The 22,259-nt window shown below is 32.9% G+C and overlaps 1 protein-coding gene across 1 annotated transcript; it reads right to left on the bottom strand.

Moving 5' to 3' along the window:
• Positions 1-2,812: 2,812 nt before the first annotated feature.
• On the bottom strand, positions 2,813-21,736 carry LOC128165700 (uncharacterized). The gene is made up of 21 exons (XM_052830479.1): positions 21,616-21,736; positions 12,737-12,808; positions 11,786-11,871; positions 11,601-11,696; positions 11,198-11,296; positions 10,836-11,114; positions 10,403-10,538; positions 10,025-10,235; positions 8,686-9,770; positions 8,336-8,456; positions 8,045-8,236; positions 7,883-7,919; positions 6,956-7,273; positions 6,673-6,806; positions 6,006-6,204; positions 5,086-5,205; positions 4,785-4,939; positions 4,237-4,359; positions 4,034-4,148; positions 3,851-3,944; positions 2,813-3,767 (listed from the first exon to the last, which is right to left on the bottom strand). The coding sequence occupies exons 1-21, from the start codon at positions 21,684-21,686 to the stop codon at positions 3,632-3,634; spliced, it is 3,879 nt and encodes a 1,292-aa protein (XP_052686439.1). The 5' UTR covers positions 21,687-21,736; the 3' UTR covers positions 2,813-3,631.
• Between the last annotated feature and the right edge of the window lie 523 nt (positions 21,737-22,259).

Here is a 22,259-nt window from a genome sequence, read left to right as displayed (position 1 = left end):
TATTGCCAGTAACAGTCAATATATGATTATGAAAACCCTATATTATTATCTTTGTCCGTTTTCAAGTTACCATTTACAATAGAGTCTATGATTCTTCCTACAAGGTTCAATGTTAGACCCCACACCCTTTTGACCCCCCCCCCCCCCACCCCCGAAAAGTGGTTGTCTAACGCAAAATGAGAAAAATCAAACCAGGGTCCACAACTAGATATGCAGGCCTATCATATCCTAGAGTTTTGTACAATTCTGTTCAGCCATCTCTGAGAAACAAGTTCAGAGAGGGAAAGAAGAAGACGAAGAATAATAATACATGTATTAAGAACCGTACAAAAACAATAAGCCTCCAAATTTAATTCGGGAGACTTAATAATAAAGATTAAATAGAGATAGGATCATCAAACATCAATAATTTAAAGATAATTGACAATTTCTGATTCTAAGGGGGTCAGGATGACCCCTTAGGGTCATGGCTTACATGCCATAATGATCTGATGCGCCATGACCTAAGGAGGAATAATATCTTTGGATTAAGGTGGGGGTCTCAATGGTTTTTATGATATTTGATAATTTCAGGTAGAGCAATTGGTATCATGACCTACATACCATCTGAAATACCTTGAACAAAGAAACGATAATATAATATGTACATGATATATGATTCAATTTAAGAACCCAGATACATGTGTAGATCAATCATCTATGTTTTGTAATACTTCCTATGTATATATACATGTATTAGTTTGAGTTTTGTTCCATACTATTCATGTTCATGGCTGTAGTATGGCTTAGTCTTATTTTAAATTACATTAAAAAATTGTCAAATGTATGACTTTGAACCCCCACCCCCAAACAAACTCAAATATAAACTGCCCCCCCCCCTTAATTGAAGAATGATCTATTAAAATCAAAATATAATTTGGGTGTCTAAAAACTTTTATAAACTGGTAAAAAATGTTATTCTTAAAATAAAAATTAAATTACACCTTGTATAATTGACAGATGATTTATTGAGATATGATCAGAGGTCATATTTTTACCTTGGGATCAATAACTAGTATTCATTGACAAGTTAAAATTATGTTTATACTCCACATTCACCCCCCCCCCCCCAACGTACCTGGTTCTAAAGATTCAGTCTTCTTAATACATTCTTACATGTGTACAGTAGCAAATTTTAAATCATTTCTTGATTGCTAAAGACAACACATGTGGGTCATTAATGCACTTTACACCATCTGATGCATCATAATGATTAAAAGATATTTTGTATTTTCTTGTTTCGTGGGGTCAGAACATCCCATAAGGTCATGACCTACATTGTATTTGATGCATTATAATACATTAAGAAAGAAATACTCCTTACTTCCTATTATAACTCATATAAAAATGATAAGTGTCTACACTTATATACTTACATGAAATACACAAATTTGATACAAAATTGTTTATACAGGGTCAATATGGGGCAATAGTGCAAGTCTGACAAATGAAAAAAATAACTTTTGCAATTAAAGGACAAAAACTTTACAAATGCGATAGGATAGGTAACGATGATAAGCTTATTCAAAAATTAAAAGATGACACAGTATGCTGTCAAAGGGAGATCACATTTAGAAAGTTAAAGTAGAACTTATGTATGCTGGCATCTCATTATATTGTGCTACTGCTACTACATGTATTATGCTTACCTATATTGGTCAACATCATAATGATAATCCAATTAAAACACAATAATGAATTCCTTAGCTGATCTTTACTAATCCTTTTCTGCATATGGAAAACACGTACATACATGAACAAATCTAATCGAAGAGCTGGGTAAAACCCGCTAATGAGACCTGCAGACCTGTGTTGTGAACGTAACTTCAGACAAAGATCAGTTATTTGTAACATGCGTGTATTTTTATGACCTATTCTTCGAATCCAATTGCACAATTTTATTAGGTAAATAACAGCTTTAAGGGGGTGCAGACACCTGCATATTGTGATGTATATATACTAGCTTGCTATTGAGACAAACAATAAAGTATATCAAATATTAATTAAATATTAACCCCCCCAAATAATGTTACCTAACATTGAAGCGCAATTGGTTAGAAAGTTACATGTCTGTAAGAGCATTGGGGTCCAAGGTGTATTTTTGGTAATTTTACTATTGATATAAATGAATTTTCGTTGGGGGGGGGGGTATGAACCCCTCACTCCCACCCGGGCCCTTCTCTTAATCTGTGCACACGATGATATACATGTAGGCACACAGAAGCAAATCTAAAACCGGCAAAATTTTGTTTGTAATAATTATATAGACCATTATACTTTCTATGACATGAAATGTTAAAATTATTGATTAAATGAAAATTCACTGCAAACAGTTCAACCCCAAATTGCACATAAAGTGCTGCTCATGTGTATTATCATATGGGAAGGGATCTCATCCTTCAGTTATGAAAATAATAGTTTTTAAATGTATTACCGGAGCTTGCATGTGGCCTTCATTTTTATTTAAACTGAAGATTCCATCTTGTAAAAAATAATAAAAGAAAATAGAGGTAAATATTTTTTTTACATGTATTATATAGATAGTAGATTTGTGCTGAGGTCCAAATACTGTTTCACTTTCGGTTTGTCTGAGTAACTGTATAGGAGAGCTAATTAAAATCAACTCCCAAAACTGATTTTTTTTCTAAGTATTTGTTTTCGATCGATGAATTTTTAAAAAGAAAAAACAACAGCGAATTATCAATGCAAACTTCTACTTAAACAGGTTTTCTTTTTGCAATCTTTGGTTGATACACTATTCGCTGAGAAAAATATTGTTTGAAACGTTTATTTCTATGAAAATAAAATACATGATTGTATAACTTCATTGATATGCTTTATTAAGTAATTATTGTTTACAATATGATTGTCTCCGGTATGTTTGATAAGAGAGTAAATAGTAAATAATAGTAACGAAGGAACATTAAAAGCTTAAAAAAACACACACACAACAATAGAATCCCTGCATAGTTTTTGAGTGTTCAAAGAGTATATTCGTAAACAAAATGTACATTCATTTATCTGTAAATCAAAATCGTAAATCGGAATCGACAACTGAAACTGCAGTATGTGGAACACTGATTTACAATGATTTGGGATTTCGTCCCAGAAACAGAAAAAAGGTTTATTTTATGTATTCGACGAAAAGTGAAAAAATATAAATGTTAGTACATGTATACTAAAATAAAAAAAACCATATATATGAAACATGTTATTATCATTAATTTGCAATCATAAATACAAAATAATATAAAAAAATATTAATAAAGCTTAGTTTCATAAAATATGGCATTTGTTATCTTCGCATCAACAAATAATAATCTTTAAGAAGTTGTCATTGTGACACTTTAATTTTCCTCACTATTGGATCAATATTGACAATACATAAAAATATGTGCTAAAGCAAATGTTTAAAATACATGTAAATACAAACGGTTTGATATTTTGACAAAATGTGAATTTGATAAAAAAAAAAATATTGTGTTATAAATAAAACAAGCAATATTTCACCCTGAAGTCAATAGCCAAGCCAAAAAAATATCGTTAATGAACACTCATTAAGGAGGAGTCAAATGTTGGATTTTATCAATAACTATACGGTGTCCGCAATCTCATAGTCACACGGATACCGCGCATCGTAATAGCTGTCCAGCAGTGTTACAATGTTGGTGAACGTCGGTCGATCCTTCGGTTTGGTTGCCCAGCATTTTTCCATTATTGATCCATGACTGTCAATCAGGAAATGAAAATTATATAAATATCTTAAATTTACTTAAAACGATTTTAAGAATTTACCCTCTCATACACTTACGTTTCTGGACAAAACTCTGGTACACTCATTCTATACCCGCTCTTTACTTTCATTGGAACGATTTTCGCATCCATTCCAGGATATGGGTTCTGTCCTATAAAAAAAATCACGAAAAAAGCTTTCATTAACTGTGTCAAGATATATAAATTTGTTTTGTAGAAACTGTTATAAAACAACACTAACCAGTGCTAAATGTCTCCCATATAACAACACCGAAGGCCCACACATCACTCATTGTGGTACAGTTCTGCATAAATTCGTAACATTCCGGAGCGAGCCACTTCATAGGTTTTCGATTCTGAAAATACACAGTTGCACTTAAGAACATACTAAGCAAGGAAGGAATGCTTGAAAAAGATTACATATAGTTTTTCTATATTGATTACCTTGCCACCCTTCTTGTCTACCTCGTTCTTTCCTTCTTCCGGTGTCGGTCCAAAGCCTGCTATTTTTGGAACTAGGCGTGAGGTCAGAAGAACATTTCTTGTAGCAAGTCTTTTATGAACAATCTAGGTTAAGCAATTAATACCACAGATGAAGCATTTTGCATAACTGTCTATATTTATATATTCCATGGTCTTTGTCTATGATAACACAACGAATCAATTTTGTAACATATAGTCCAAAGCATCATGTTTAATCAATGACTATTTTAATATTAAATCGTACAAATGTTAAAAATTATATAAATAATCATTAAGGAATCATTCTTTGAACCATATTTAACCATAATATATATTTTTTTTCAAGTTCGAATCCTAATATGCCGAGCTAATATCAGTTCATAAAACTCTAATTCCTGTGTTGCATTTTGATGATATGAATAACATGCGTCTTAATAGCAAACATGGGTCTAAATACGTTTTGATTACCTCTTAAAGAAAATTTTACAAGAATAAAAAAACCCTCACATTGATAAGCAGTTTGTTCTTACCCCTTTGATCGCTAAACACTCCATTCCTTTTGCTATTCCTTGGACCAGTTTACAAAACTCCGTAATCAGTTCATCGTTCACTTTATTTCTGTGTTCAACCAGCCAATCTCTCATCGGCCCCAGCTCACAGTATTCCAGTAACATATAGGGACCAACTGTGGTAATCAAGGTTAAAATCAGGTTATATCAAAGAATTAAAGCCCCCCTCCTTTTTGCAAAAAAACCAATGTACTATTTCATTTAAATAATTAGCATTTCTAAATTTTTTAGATTAAGGTATATGAATCCAATTAATGCTTACATAGTGGGTGATTGAGGACGGAGCCGAGGAACTGAATAATATTGTCGTGGGGCGGGACCTCTGTAGCGAAGAAGCTGATCTTTGCCTGGAGGACCAGACGATCCTCCTCAGTGTGGTCCTCTGTGAAACAAGACAAGTTATTGTGACGTCATCGATAAAATAAGAAAAACACTTTTCGAAGATTTATTGAATATAAATAAAACTTTGATAAACTGTCAATTTTTTTTTGGAGGGGGATTAATTATTGAATGTTCGTATTCTGAAAACAAAATCGACAAAATCTAATTTATATATATATATATACATATATATATATCTCAATTAGATTTTGTTGATTTTGTATATATATATAATTATGAAATACAGTGCACTATATACTGGCTTTTCTCTTTTGAGAAGTGGACAGGCATAGCCTACATCCACTATGCCTGTCCACATAGCCTACATCCACTACAATCAATTTAATTCTCTTAATGTATTTGAACAACATATTGAAAAAAGTAATTATCTATCTTAAGAGACGTTATAATTTTCTTTAGGTACTTAATATAGAGAGGTTGATATAAACATGTGCAATTATTTATGATTTACTGTTGAATAAACGTAAATAAATATAACATGGTCTATTTATGAGTGTACTGACGTTCGACCAGTTCTCGCCAAGTACCATTGATCACCAGTGAGTTGTTAAGTAATTTTTCGTATATATTTTTGTTTTGATGAAATAACGTAACAATGCACCGGCGAGAAACGGTACCCGGTGAGAACTAGTCGCACGCTAGTATATATTCTCTTTTGAGAAGTGGACAGGCATAGTGGATGTAGGCTATGTGGACAGGCATAGAATATTTTAAGAAAAGCATAAACAAAACCAACTTCATGCAAAATCAATTATAAACAAAAAAAGGCATTCTTTCAACCTTTGAGAATTTTGGCCACCGCCATATCCTTTTTGCAAATCTTTGCTAGGTAGATATCGGCAAATCCTCCGGATTTTAATTTTCCCTTCAGGTCAATATCGTCAAATCCATACAACCATCCTTCGTTTTCAGAGAACACCATTTTACCAAAGTCGTAGATGTCCTCGTCTTGGAACCGACCACTGTAAAACCCTGTTTGCTGTTAAATAAAACAAAAATTCAGATCAACATGGTTTGACTGCAAAAGCAATCAGTTTTGTATGAAAAAAGTTTATATATATATATTTTTTTTTTATAAAATGCATATCATTTTTTAGACTGTAGTAATTTTCCTAATGCAGAAACTTTTTTATGGAAGCCTAACTGACCACAAAATGATGAACCTGACCAATCTATGTTACTAAACAATTGTTTATCGACGACACAGCATCACAATTTGTTTTAATAAACCTTTGCTACGAATTGATGTCTTATATACATAACGTAAATTAATAAATCTTAACATTAATGATAATTTATATCAATGTTTTGTTTCTATTGATAGACATACAGAACGTGGTAGGTCATTTACATCATACACCCCCCAAAAATCCCGCTCTCTGCCTCTGTCTCTGTCTCAAACAAGCGCAACTGCATGCACGCGCACGCACGCATACTTTGTACCTACCCTTCTCAAACCCTGCATCAAGGTCACCGGTCTCTTGAGGTACATGGTCAGTCTCCGCTTTGTTTCCGGCTTCACGTGTCCGTTTCTCCAGAGGATGACGAAGATAACAATAATTCCTAGTAAAATGGCAATCACTGAAAGGCACAACACATTCTAAGAGATACTAATAAATGGATGTAATGATATTTCATTTTTCTACAGGATATAAAGAAATACGTTTATAAAATAAAAATACCATATTTATATCATTTATTTCAACAAACTTTCGGTGTTTTATTCGTACCTGCACTGACAGCCGCAATCATAGCTATAGGGATGTTAGCTGCCGTTTTAAAGGTCAATTTGCTCACAATGGGACTTGCGATTCCCGAACTATTTGAAATGACCTCGATACAGAATTCTTTTCCGGATTCCAGATTTGTTATTTCTAACTCGTTTCTATCTGTAGGGAGGGATATTTCCTTTGGGGGCTTGGATTTATCGCAGTCGGTATACAGGAATATTGAGATGTAGGAGACTTTGTAACAGGACGGGACGGTGTCCCACGTAAGCTTGATCCCGATCCCTAAATCTTCGCTCTTCAAATTTGTGATCCCTGAACCTGTAAAAGTCAATTAAAGCATACTGTTACCGCTCAGTTGTATGGACTTTCAATCTGGTTATTATTGCAGATATGGGTTACAATGGAAATCAAACTCAACAATTTATGATATTAAGTTGCAAGAGTTGCAAGAGTGCAACATCGCTAAGATATGTACTGTGGTTTCATTAATATTCATTGAATACCAATTTTCGTTGAGTTCGTTGTTAATTTTATCCATGAAATTAAGTGTTTATTGAACTGCAATTTCTACTCACAATTTGTATTAATATGGTCGTTGGCCACAAATTTACGCGTATCCTTGAAACTGTGACTTTGACTTTATCCACGAAAATTGATATGCTTAAATACTAATGAAACCACAGAATGATAATCCATCTCCATCAAACAGATTTCAGAAATAGGCTAATTTCACACTGCATTGTACAGTCTTGATTTGTGAACCGAAGTCGATAAGAATTATTTGATGAATCATTATTACTAGTAATACATAATTCTGTTGATTTCTGGTAAATTTTTGCATGTATAAATGCCTTGCACATAATTGATAATGTCAGATATTATAAATTGCTTATCTTAAATAAGAAGAATGATAGGTATTTCACTTACTGTCGTCAATTCCATCAAATGACGTTAGATGGTTCAGCTAGAAATACAGACAATCATAATTATATATAAATATTAGAATTTCAGTTTGTGAGATCATTTTGTTCATGTGATAGTTGATAAATAAGTAAAAGAAACGGATAGATCAAGACATGTACCATGTACCTTATAACGTGTTACATTGGAGGATAACATGGCTTGATTGAATGCCTCGAGTTCCAATATTAAAGACGCATTGGACAATAGAGGTTTGTCAATGGCCAGCCAACAGTTGTTAAAGTCAAACTCCATGTCTATGTTAAAGCAGTCACCCATGGGGATGCAATAGCATTTCTCAGAGTCTATGCAGTCAGTCGCCTGCAACATAGAAACAACCATCCAGTAATCACTCTCTTTCATCTTTAATAAGTTAATGTGTTCAATTTATACAGAGCTGTAATGATTAATGGCTGTAACCTGAATCGGGTCGTTGATGAAGTACCCTTCCTCGTGTATCTGTCCATTCGTTAGTGTGTTTATCAGTCGCCATTGTACTTGTCGGACTCCACTGTGCTTGTCTGATGCTCTTGTTCGTACACTATTGAATCAACAAAACTTATGCTTATATAAGATAAGTGTGATATCATTGTTATTGAATTCTGTATTTAGCATTGCTAAATATGAGCAGAATATTTTTAACAGTATTTACCCATTCTAATTAAGAAATACTTCCGATCAAAAAGTCGTTTATTGCGCAATAAATATACTAGTAAAACTCTGCTTAATTGAATGTTTTGATATTTGCACTTAAAAGGAAAAGGTTGAACCTGCTAGAAAATACGAATGTTCTGTTGCCTGTATTTTTCGAGAATACTGCTTCACTTGAGTACGGGGGTGATGAGTCAAAGCTTACAAGTCTGGAGGCAATCTTGGTGTTGTTTACGATATCGCGGGCACGGACTGAAATATTTATACTGTCACCATCCTCCCACTGATGTACAATAGTATGTGTACCACCCGAGATGTTCTGAATCTTTATCCATTGGTTTTCTGTGTTCCCCGTGTTTGGAGTAGGCAAACAAGGGGAACCTGTGGTCACGGCACCAGTTGTTGCTACGGTAACGGAAGTCAGGGCGACAGTACTACTGTTATTATCTGTTTCGGTATTATTTAAACTTTCAGTGAAGTTATCAATGTTTGTAGCAATTTCAGTTGATACTATTGCTGTGTAAGGAGTTTCAGTCGAAATCATGATTCCATTAGTGCTTGTTTCATTCTGTGTTTCATTTCCGGTTGACGTTGAATACGATATGTAAGTATAGTAGAACTCAAATTCTGTTATTCCATTCACGTGTTTCACGGCAGAGGTGGTTCTCTTTCCATCATGGTCATCATAAAAAGTTTTAACTTTCTTCACGATTTCGTCTTTTAATTCCTCCACGTTGCCGCCTCGAAACTGAGTTGGAAACTCCTCTACAGGGAGCAAGAAATGGTTGTCGATGTGAAACGAATTTTGAAAGTAGTTTTCCCACGTGACTCGCACGGTAGAGCATCTGGATTGCCAGTTATAATTGCTTTCTTTCTCCGCGCTGGATACATGGAAGTTGTTTTCTTCAGTTGTTGTGATAGTAGAGTTTGGGTCATATATGACGATCTGTCTGGCAAATTCTGAATTATTTGCTTTATCCGTGACTTGTAGAATTACGGAGTAAATGCCCGAATCTGGCGGAGTAAACTCGGGAAAAGGAAGACTGGATTCATTTCTCGCCTCTCGATAGAATGGGTTCATCGGAGCTTCCTCCGTAAGGGTTTGAGTATGGAGTCTTTTTTTCATTCGATGGAATTCGAGGAAATATTTCTCAATTCCAGAAGGTATGTCACTCCAATCATCAACGCCAATGGTGAAAGGATCCTTTAAATGAAATAAAAAAATTAATAACTGTGTCCGTACCTTTTATTTCAATGATTACTCTACATTTACATTTATATCAAAGCATAAATAATTTTAAGAATAGTTAGGTCCTGTTCGCCAGACTTAGACCATCGTTGATATATAACGAAGTTCAAACATCGAGAAATCGCTATACAGAAAACCCTTCAAACCAACAATTGTCTGTCATGATACAGAACATGTCTGGTGGGCTTTATTTTTTCACACTATTATACCTTGGATGCATCAAGTGGGATTTTGAGAGGAACATCATCTATTGTGGAGCAATTGTTGGTGTAAGAACAGTGTTTAGGCTTAGAGAAGTCAAACATAAAGTTGATATGCGTCTTGATAATGGACCGATTGAAATTCTCCCGCGTGTAGAACTGACCATTGTGCCAGAGATCTCTGTAACCACCGGTTTCAACAACGGCTTCAATGGTTAAACTAAAAAAAACATAAGCTAATGAAATTTTCAGACATCTCTACACATAGGTAAAAATGATTGTGAACTCAGTTCAATTATTTTAAAACAGAATTAAAGATTTTCAAAATAATTTTTTTTTATCTTTTCGGGGGGGGGGGGGGGTATGGCTGTATTAACATTTGCATACTTATCGCCGTCCTCCAAGGTTCTGTCGAATTGGTCATAAGAAATGTGGCACCTGTACACCTCAGTGGACGGTGACGTGTCACTGTAGGATACGGGGCACGGGAGGGTCGTGTTCAGACTGACGTCAGTGGTTCCACCTGGAAATCAATGTAAGAAACTTAAATCTTACAGAGATACATCGGCAGTAATTAGAAATAGATATACATTTGATACAGTGTTTGACTAACGGCTGTTTTAAAGACAAAAAATCCGTTATATATGTACAAAATATAAAGCTTGTACGAATTTGTGGTGAATCTCTCTTCCTGTATTATTATTTTTTGGATAGTTATATTGAATTAAACTTCAAAATCGATATAAAAATATATATTTTAAACAAAACTGATTTCAATCTTTTTAAATGAACAATTAACTGTAGATAGTTAAGTTCGTACTTCCTCCGCGACCGATTTTTGAGAGAATAATCCGGCTGTGCGCTGATAGGATGCCAAAAGCTGAGCCGTTGATGTAAGAGGGCGGGTAGGGAATGTTGGGATTGTAGACTGCCTCGAAATCAATCAGGAAGTAGTTGTAACTCTTCCGGCCTACCCACAGTAATTCAAAGCTAGAGAAAGCGTCGGCGTTATATTGGTACAGCTGGCGATTATCTGATCTCTTGACGTTCTTTAGGGTGGCGTTAAATCTTGACAACGTTGCCGTTGCCGGACTTTCCACTAAAAAGAAACAATTCATCGTGTGTGAGAATTGCTCTAATTTCTATGTATGTATTTTTGTATAGATTGTATCACATACTTACTTTGAAGACAGGATGCTCCACTGAATCCTTCATCACAAATGCAAGAGCTACCGTTACATGTCCCGGGGAAACAAGGTTTTAAATGCGAACACGTGACCGCTAAAATATCAATATACAACTAATTGTTAGGTTCTAGACTTTTCAGCAAGACAAATGGTGAATATCAGTGTATTAAGATTATTTCTTGAGATTTGAGAGGTAGTTTAAGTTATTCAGACAATCAAATAAATTAATAACAAGAATCAAATAGTCACCGCTGCTTGATTTCCAACCCTTTTTGCCATAACAGATGGAAGATTTTTAAGGCTAGTTTAAAATCGCATGCTTTAAATTTTATGAATGTGCGGTATGTTTGATTTGGTGCAGATGACACGCGCCGAAAACAACACTAAATGCAACATACGTTCTTGGCAATTATTTCCTCCAACTATAGAAGGACAGGAACATTGGTTCGGAGCAACACAGGTTCCCCCATTGGCACACGGAGGGTTACATATAGCTGGAAGAAGAAATTCCAATTAAATATTGTACATATTGATCTACTTGTCAAAGAAATATAGGATTCAAAAAGCATCGTTCAATTCTTACGGGTCTCGCAGTTAGAGCCAATGTAGCCAGGGCAGCAGACGGGCGAGATTTCGTAAACTGATATACGTCTGTATCCACTCGAGGTACTGTAACATGTGTGTATACAGTTATAAGTTCTAAAATGGTACTAATGAATTGAATGAAATGCACTGTTAATCTAAATGGTCTGATACAAACGGTTTCTCTTGTGATTTCTTGCAATGCCCTTTCTGGTCACGCATTGAAAGGAACTACAGGAGAAAACAGGTTAGAGAGCTTTTAGACAGGCATGACTTCGTTTTGAAACTGATGAAATGATCGACGAGTATATTTATAATACTTAGTATTAAATCACTTTTGAAATATTTTTAATGTGAACCCGAAATTAATAGTTTAGAAATTAATGCATTAAAATTGATAAAAAAAAAACCATGAAATATAAAACAACAGTGTGTGTCCTATTCCAATTTTTAGAAGGAATACGTAGTTTAGGGGAAAAATTGTTTTATTTTGGTATCTTTTGAATTAAGAGCTGAACTGGTCAGCCAAAAGGTTCCCCGTGACAGATCTCAAATACACTAAATACGTTATACACTTTATATTGTTATTCATACATCAAAGTTTGGGGTAGCATCATAAAATGGTAGGGCCTTGGTTGGCTCGGTTAATAGTAACGAATAAGTAATGTACATTCCTAAACAGAATTATCTTTTTTACCTAGTCATGAATTGCAGAAGTACTGCAGAAAAATTAAAGCTCAATTGGGTCTGTTATGCAAACGTCCAAAAATGAATAAAAGTAAAAACCCGAAATGATTTCTTCCGCATTTAATGTCAACGAGCCGGAAAAAAACCACTTCTTGTTAAACTTAGCATTATATGAATATTTAAATAAGATGCTTATTGAATTATGAAATACCAAAATGAGATTATTGTATACATGTACTTAATCAAGGGAATTTTTGCTACCTACCACCACCATAGAAACGACGAGGCGCAGTAATGCTGTGCTGCATAATACATGGTTTTCTTTGTACATTTTTTCCTGAAAATGCAATTATATAATTATTGTCAATGCGAAAGAATTGAATTGTTGAACTGCACCTTTTCTTTAATAGTTGTATAGGGCATCACTTAATCTATATACGGGGTTATTTTTTGCCCTGTGTAATTTTTGCTCCTCTTGAAAACAGTTTCGCTCTGTCTCGAATTCGTCAGGTCGCCCAGACATCACACCTCACAGCCTTATTAGCATAATCGGAACCTTTCTGATTTTATATTCACGAAAGAATGAAAAAACCCGAGAAAGTCAAAACTTCGTATATCTCGGGATTTTAACGAGACCAGTCTAACACTCGTGAAAATCGAGAGAGGAGTTTAAATGGAAAACGTAAGTAAAAGTTTTTGTTTCTTATATTGGCAAGCTTTTAAATTATTTAAAGTTGCAGAACAATTGTTTATTAATGTGAAGTCGAAGTTTGGGGTGATTAGCCTTATCTCATTAAATTTTGTTCAGCATGAAACAGTCTGAACAGCAATCCTCGATTTGGCAACAATCTAAAACGTGCTAAGGAGTAGTCATTCGTCGGTAAGAACATACTTACTTACATTGTTAAACTACTCAAAAACTCTTTTAAAAGCATACAATGCATTAAGTCTAGTACACATGTTACAAAAATGTCGATAATTAATGGTCGTTGTGAAATTTGACTTGAAAGACATGTTTTAGTATGAAATGTGTATGCAGGTGTATTATAGTCAGTTTTTACACATATTGTTACGTAGCATACGTTAAAAAAAATATTGTATGTTTTTCCTAGAATATTGAGTTTGTGTCAATCATGCTTTCAGTCATTTCCATACAGAATTTCCTCGACACGTACAATGTACACTGTACATGTGGTTTTGATATCTGTATCTCATTCAAACTGTTAACTTTATGTCTTATTTATCTATTAACGATGAGAGTGTTTATGATTCAAGGGCCTGCATTTGTTATGTAAATATAACATTATACGATTGAGAGTATGAGAGAGAGATAGACTCAGAGAGAGAGAGAGAGAGAGAGAGAGAGAGAGTGTGTGTGTGTGTGTGTGTGTGTGTGTGTGTGTGTGTGTGTGTGTGTGTGTGTGTGTGTGTGTGTGTGTGTGTGTGTGTGTGTGTGTGTGTGTGTGTGTGTGTGTGTGTGTGTGTGTGTGTGTGTAAATACAGTGTACATGTAATTGTTATTGATTGCCTTGCTTCCATGAACCATATATATATATTTCAATAATGCCACATTGCACTAGAAATATTGCTGACAAAGATGTTGAGAGAGATCATAGAGAGAGAGAGAGAGAGAGAGAGAGAGAGAGAGAGAGAGAGAGAGAGAGAGAGAGTATGAAAATCCATAACAAATTTTATAGTTATGTGTCATTTCCCACTTAATGAGTTGTTATAACTGTTATCATGGTAATGTTTTGACTATGTCTCAGAAACTGCATGTGCCCATAAAAAAGTGTAATCTAGGACACACCCTTTTGTTTTGATAATGACAGCATTTAGCTTTGTAATGATAGCTAGTGTATCTTTTTTCTTCTAATCTACAGATTTACCTGCGGTTTCCAGATGATCTGAAGATCGGGATTATAGAAAATATTGTCAATTTGATATTGCTAATGACCCATGCAGTCATGTCTGCTGAAGCCCAAAAGGTACTTCTTTGTCATGTAATAAACTTACAACTTGTCTTCCATATGTACTGTAGATATATTTGGTTTAAGTTGATTGAAAGCCAAGCAAGGTCATCTAAATAGCTACAATGTCTTGTGTAAAAGGGAAAGGTTTATATGGGCATCTTGTTGCAAATCTGCTTGATTATCTGTATTTTAAGGGGTGGGAACCTCTGAAAGGAATACCAGGAGTTTGAAAATATTATAAACTTTAAGAGACGTGTTTTACACTCTCTGAGAAAATGGGATTTGCAGAAATCCCATGAATTTCTTATGCTGTTAATATGTTTTTCAGATTAGTTTTTGTTATTGACGCAATCATATTTTGGTGTACATAGAATGTTGATAGTTGAAACTCATACAGACAATCATATGTTACATAAGTGTTACATAAGTGTTTATGACTTTGATCTTTGTTCAATATATTTAATATCTTTCTGTCCACTGGATATCTAAATATCTTTGAAGTTACACCATTGAAGTTACACATTCATAACATTTATCATGTGTGTGCAGAATTGATTGAGCCAGGTTTCCTGATGTTGTCATATAAGTGATACATTGTACTGCTTTAAAAAGTATATATCACTTGTGACTTACTGGTATATGAGTACATATTTCATTTGTAAAATCATTTGACAAATTTAAAGTGTTTTGTTGTACTGAAATGTTTTTATGGCTTTTAAAATTACTGAAAGTACATGCACATGATGCAACTATCTTTTGACGCTGTATATATAACAAAAAGAAACTGTCAGCTGGGTTTAAAATTAATGGCAAAATGATGTAATACATGTATGTACAATATTAGAAAAGATTACATTGTTAATTAGAATTACACATTCCATAAATAACTTCATTGAATATGTACATGTAAGTATTTGATAAGTGCACAATGTTTGCAAAAATTACATGTAATTCTCTTAACACTTTATGTTTATTCTATTTTAGTTTCCAGACCATGACATTAATGAATATTTCTTGAATGGAATGCATGAGGATTAGAATGGAACCTTATTCTGCCTTTTTACCAACTCACACCATCTTTTCAAGATTTATGGAGCCAACCACAGAAGAATTTGTTCTATACACATCATTCATAACATTCTTATTTATGTTGCATAACTTTAAATGTTACTGGATGAATTGCGTTCACATAATGAATACCAGCAAACTTTTTATCGAGTGCACTTACCGGTAATTTGTACTTTTCCTACCCATCCATCTAACATATGTTTTTATATAACATATTCATATACATGTAACATTTTTGGAAACAGCTATTTTTTTTAAATTGGAATTTAGCCTTACTATTTTATACAAGTTTTTTTAAAGGGACTTGGACACGATCAAAATTTTGTTTTCAATTTCTTTATGCATAAAATGATTTACTTGCACATTTTGAATAATTGACCATAATTTGAATGTTAGAAGTCAAGTTATAAGAGAGATACAGGGGTCAGAATTTATTGTTCTGTAAACAAAGCTCGAGTCTTATGTTTGTTTACAAATAATATAAAGTATGAAATTACCAGTTTTTTGAGAAAATGATTCATAGAAAAGAAGGTAAACTGATTTGATGTGATCATAAATGATATTATTAATAGAAAAAAAGCAACATTTGAATTAAACTTACACCAATAAAACACATATGTAAATAATAACAAGACTTGCGCTTTGTTTACAAAACAAAAAATATTTAATTTTTTATCTTTCTTTTAACTCAGTATTTGACTTTCAAATTTTGACAAAGCATTAAAAATACCCATATCAACCATTCTAAATATTGAAAATGGAAACATAAAATTTTGAATTTTAAGCTCAAATCGTGTCTAAGTCCCTTGAATATACTCTTTTGTATACAAACAGAACAAAAAATACTTAGTTACAATGGGAAATAGACATAATATATATAAAAGTGTCTGATAAAAGGATAGGTCTTATTCTTGAACAGAAGAAATTGACAGAAAAATATTCAGTTTTAGCCATGAAATACAAATATTAATATTTGTTAAGAATATTTTTTAATCTAAATAAGTTATAAAAGTTTTTTTCCCTTTATTCCAATGTTTGGAAACAAATCCAAAATATAATTAAAATTGCTGTACAGTATATCCTATTGATTCCTATAATATATCACTTTAGTTTCTTGAACAGCATGTTTATTACTTTTTTTTCTTAAAATGATGTATACAAGGTCATTAATTTATTTTCATTATATTCAACTAGATACAAATAGGCCTTCTCCAACCTTTTCATTGTTTAAATGGTATGGAGTTTTAATTACCTTTCATATGAAAAATGACATCTAAATCTTAAATTGCTGTACATTATATCCTATCCATCTAATGTATCACTTTATTTATGTTGAACTTCGTGTCTATTAGTATAATGATTTTTTTAGAATGATATGTGCAATTTCATTAATTTATTTTTCATTTTAAGAAAATTCATTTTCAAAAAGATCCCTTACAACCTGTGTATTTTTTCTTCAGTTTACATAACACAGTGTATTAATTGAATGTAGTTGTGTAGATTTATACATGTACCTACAAGCAATATACATTTAATATTCACCGGGTACATGTACCAGCCTACTATATTTGATAAATAAATGTACTTCTTTCATGCCTTTTTCATGCCTTTTACTCATGGTTATATGTATTATTTATAATTAAAATACTTTGAAAACTTTTCTCAATTTATTTATATTAATAAGATTAAGAAACGGACTATAGTTAATGTACGTTTTCAAGAGTTGTCTCTCTTGGGGACAATAATGAATGCTCCCCAGGGTTCATGACCCTGAATATTGAGTAGGCTGTGAGGTGTGACATAGTTATATTTAAAAAGAGATAATTTGAAACCAAAAATATCGTCAAGTCTTAAATTTGCCAGTTATGGAGGCAAAAGGGGCGAAAATAAATTTGGGGCGAATATTTCCATGTATACTGTAAATTGCATTGGAATTTGTCACTGGGATTTAAAAATTTGTTCATATTAATATCTTTTTAATATGCTCTTTTCGGAACCCCCCCCCCTGAAAAAATGCATTAGACTTCAATACTTTCTGACCCGCTGTGACCAATATTTTAAAATCACCCAACACAGTCCTCGACCAACTGAAATCCTTCCAGGAAAAGAACATAGATTTGAGGTCAATATTCAGACTTGAGGCTAAGTAATGACTTAAAGAAAGTTGGTGACGGTAGGGCGGGGTACGGTATAAGGCTTTAACTGACCTATGGACGAGTGCAAGGTCAGGCCAATAGGTCACACACGGTACCATATACATAGGGGTCCATTAATTTCCTTGAATTGACAACACGATATCTTTAACTTTTTGATAAGATATAACTGATGTCGTTGCTTCTTAACCTTCCTTTCTATAGGGAAATGTGTTTTCGACCAATGAAATAAAACATTCGATTTACTAGTAATTATTCCAAGAAAGGGGTAATAATCAAGTAATAATTTAAAACACACAGACGTTGAGGAAAGAAATAACGGAGTTCAATGTTCAAATTCCAGTGTTAATCCTTCAATTTTACTGAAATGTTTGCATGCCTATTGCTTTCTTGCTTTTTATATCTTAATGCTACCATTAACAGTACTGATGGATGTTTTTTTTTAAACATTTAGAACATACAAATTACAAAGTATTATAAACTTATATGCTCTGAAGGTATTGAGTGACATCTTGAACAATGTTGAAAAATAGCAACAAAGCCTCTTGGTAGGAATTATTGTCTGGTATTAATTTTTCATTTTCTGTCATTAGTTATCCACTTTAAATCATGTCTGCTTGTCTGTCTGGACGTTTCTGTAACATTATATACGGAAACAGACCGAGTAATATAATGATCGTCTACCCTTTGTAATTAAGGAGCTGCTATACACAATTTCAATACATTATAAAATCAAAAATTCAATTACCATAATAAGGATAAAAAAGACATTAATGACATGAAAGGGAAGTAAGAAAATTCATATTAGGAAGCAGTTTATCCGGGCAAAAAGCATGATCACGTTTGGGTTCCTTATGTAAAATACAGGTAATATAAAACACAGACAATTTACCAATATTTTCTCATTTTCCTTATTGAGGGCAACAAAGTTCAGACAAGTGAATTAAAATAAAATACTGTCTGAGAAAATTCCACATTTTTCGGTTTGTGAAGGCATTTTTTCAATTAGGTATCACTTAAAGAATTTTAAAAACAAAGGCTGTGTTTGAATAAATATTTATTTTAATGGGTGTATTACTCAGAAACTTAAGAAATATTATTGTGAAAATTAGAGCAAGTAACCATCGTCTCCCAATAGAGGTTGGTCGATGAAATAGTTTCCAGTACAGGAAATACTTTGGAATTTGTGTAGTACATGGTGATGGACAAAATTCAAATTGGAGACGTGTTTAGAAAGTTATTAAATATTGGCAATTCAGATTTTTTTGCAAGGAAATATTGTGTCCAACAACCAAAAATTGTTACGTTCTATTATATTTGTTGTCAAACTCCATTTTTTTATTTCTTTAAAAAACGGTTTTTTTTAATACTTAATTAAATTTTCTTCACAACATGATCTTTATATGTCTTAGGAGTGAGAGCGCCCAGGTAGAGTTTTGGGGAAACCGCTTGGTAGGAATAGGGTAGGAATTTCCTCTTTTATTTTTTTATTTCCGGATGTTGTTTAATAAAAATATGTGTTTCTCAAAAACATATTTATACCGGTATAGACACAATGTCATAGGTAACTATCTATTCAAGGCATGGCCTAGATACCTAATGGTCATTAGTCACACATACAACAGTCGCGTGATACGTACTGTAATATGATTATTAGATAGCAATCAAGGAATTGTTTGTTACGAGTAAAAGGTTAGATTAACATACTAGGTATTCTCAATAGGATATCGTCATTATTAAAATTTTTAATGATTAAGAAATAAATATTTATTTTTAGAGACTTTGACTAGTTGTTTTTGTATTATTGAAACCCTTTCGATGACAAAATAGTTTAAATGAAACCAGCTCCTAGATAGACTTTGGTTATTGTATCATTTTACAAAATATTTTCCATAAAAATTTGAAAATATAAATGAAGTTGATTCTTCCAATAGGACAATTTATCGCTCTATATCTTCTTCAAACTACAACGAATGCAATCAACACAGGAAAATTTGTACACGTATGATCATGATTTAACTGTATACAACCAACACGATTATTGGTAACGCAAATATTTGTTTTCAATAATATACTTACATGATCATATTTTTAAAAACGGCAAATGCTTTTTTAAGTTTTGTCGATTGATTGCTGATAAATATGTTGTTATTTTTAGTATAATGATAATTTTTCCCCATGTTCCGTCCCGATGGTCACAGAACCAGAACCGGAAATATGCCAAGATTTCAGTGAATGGGGTACGCTGTCATTAAAAGAGAAATTCTATTTTTAAGCGGTTTTACCAACAAAGGAAATTAAATCGGATTGAATTTTAAAATTACCAATGGAAATTACAAGTCAACAATATTTCCAGAGGGTGAGGTGGTCTTATCGGGGCCGGGGTTCTCACCAAGGCTTGTTTTTTAATTTTTAATTACGAGGATAGATATACATTTGGGGAGGGTCTTTACTACAAACTCGGGCCTGGTCATGTTGCATTCAAAATCGGGACACCAGTGATGACGCAGCTGTAAAAATTATGAAATAAAGGAAAACTCCCATAACGAAACTATAAATGACGTTATAAATGGATGGCACTTTACGAATTAATGAGTGTTTTTCCCCATCAAATTATATAAGTTAGGAACTGTCTTTAAATTATGCGACTGTATTCCATTGCATTGAAACGTCCTGGTAATTTATAGATAATAGTAAACGCCCCTTTTGAAATATTATCGTCACGTGATCTAGCAAGTTTAATGCATCTAGCAAATTCATCACAAAGTCATCGAATGATTTAATATCCCGCTAATTCCAGTCTATTAGAAAGTTCTATTTTATGTATATCTTACCGCCATCTCGGTCTGATTTTCTATACAGCGAAAATACAATTAGATATTTCCATTTTCCAGTGTATTTGTGATAACACTAGGAATCGATGTTATTACGTATGGTTCAATACATTACAATTTGTTCGCCCAGATCTACAGTAAATAAGAAAATCTTTTTTTTTCTTCAGTAAAAAATTAAAGTAAATTAATATTTTTGGCGTTCTTGGTCAAATTACGTGAATTTGTTGCGTTCTTACTACACGTACAGAAAACTATAAATACATAAGTTGTTGATTATCTCAGTATAAAAAGCTTCTTATCTTCCATTTAAGAAAAGTTTCCCTTGTTTTCAACAAAACATTATCCCTTTTCTTTCAGGGTTGTAAAGGGAAGTTTTTTTCACCCGCCTATCCTGATGATATTGAATAATTCTACGAAAATTCTAACAAATTGTATTTATACAAAAGTATATGCATAAAAGAAAATAAACAATTTTTTTTAATCTAATCAATCAACCAGTTAGCATTGTTACAATTGACAACTATTTTCCTTGTGGTGATTTTATATACAATGTATATTATTAAAAATAGCTTACATGTAATATCATTTTGCGTCTTAACAAATCAAACATTTAAAAGTTTAAATTATTAATTATTTAGATTACCCAAACTTTAAAACCATAAACAAATTTTAAAACAGCTAACAAAACGTTTTAAGCAAACATTAATATTAATGCTCTTCATATTTCAATGATTTTCAAACAGTCACTTAATCAGTATATTTATAAGTAATAAAATTTCTTTTCATAACCATTTTCGTCAATGTGTAGTTAATTTTTGTGTTTATACCGCAGCAGAATTTGTTATTATTCCTATTCTTGTCATGGTCATTTTTGTCACCCATTTCAAGATTTAAACTATTATAATTCTAAGTAGTGTAATTTAATTAATGAAATTATTGATGCAAATTTAGATGCTTTATTAAACCGAACAAAAATACATTCTTATTTTCACGTTGTATATAATAGCTGATACCCCGTAAAGTTACACCAATTTATTAACCACTATTTATACGAATATTACCTACATTTTTATAGTTGTAATAGGCGATAAACAAATACAAGTAATTAAAGAAACTTACGACTCTAAGACATGCGGCCAAAATCCAAGAAGAACTGCTAAGATAGCGTAAACAAGCACACACCGATCCATTTCACAGAGTCCGATAGCTGGGGATTTCGATTGGTTTATATGAGTTTACAGCAGGAAGTGTATACCCAAAATTCCAGGTGTACCTTCGATCTTTACGTACTATTTAGCATTGTACGAGGTTTAATTACAGAGACAACAATACTTATACCAATTACATGTACATAATATTATCATGGATCTGGTTCGTGATTGCTATTTTACGTGGCTTAAATTCCGTGTGTAGTTTTTCACATGAAATACATCTGAGACGCAACTAAGTTTGTCCGTGGAAGGAATGAAAGTATTGGCTTGAATGAAGGATAAACTAGATTTATGAAAAACTGTGTTTCTTTTATTCGAATGGAAGCATCGTCAGAAAAAAAGATACGAAAACTTCGTCAGCAAGTGAATAGTGCATTAATGGAAAACACTAAGTAGTACATTATTACAGTACTACATATGGTAATAAATGCTATTCACTGAAAAAAATCACATGCGGACTTAGAGGAAGGAGGGAGTCAAAACTAGAAAATTTAAACTTCATAGTCTCGGACATCCCCCAACGGCAAGCAAATTATTCCTTAGACCCCGCCT

This window comes from Crassostrea angulata, chromosome 10 (genome assembly GCF_025612915.1).
Source record: "Crassostrea angulata isolate pt1a10 chromosome 10, ASM2561291v2, whole genome shotgun sequence".
NCBI classification, from domain to species: Eukaryota; Metazoa; Mollusca; class Bivalvia; order Ostreida; family Ostreidae; genus Magallana; species Magallana angulata.
The sequence above is the reverse complement of the archived record's forward strand: the minus strand, read 5'-3'. Positions and strand labels throughout refer to the sequence as shown.

Excerpts from the sequence above, each read along its gene's own strand:
- LOC128165700 (XM_052830479.1), bottom strand. The coding sequence starts at position 21,686 with ATGGATCGGTGTGTGCTTGTTTACGCTATCTTAGCAGTTCTTCTTGGA. Across the intron at positions 5,206-6,005 it reads GGTGGCCAAAATTCTCAAAG|AGGACCACACTGAGGAGGAT; the intron begins GTTGAAAGAATG and ends CTTGTTTCACAG. Across the intron at positions 3,945-4,033 it reads ATGGGAGACATTTAGCACTG|GACAGAACCCATATCCTGGA; the intron begins GTTAGTGTTGTT and ends TTTTTTTTATAG.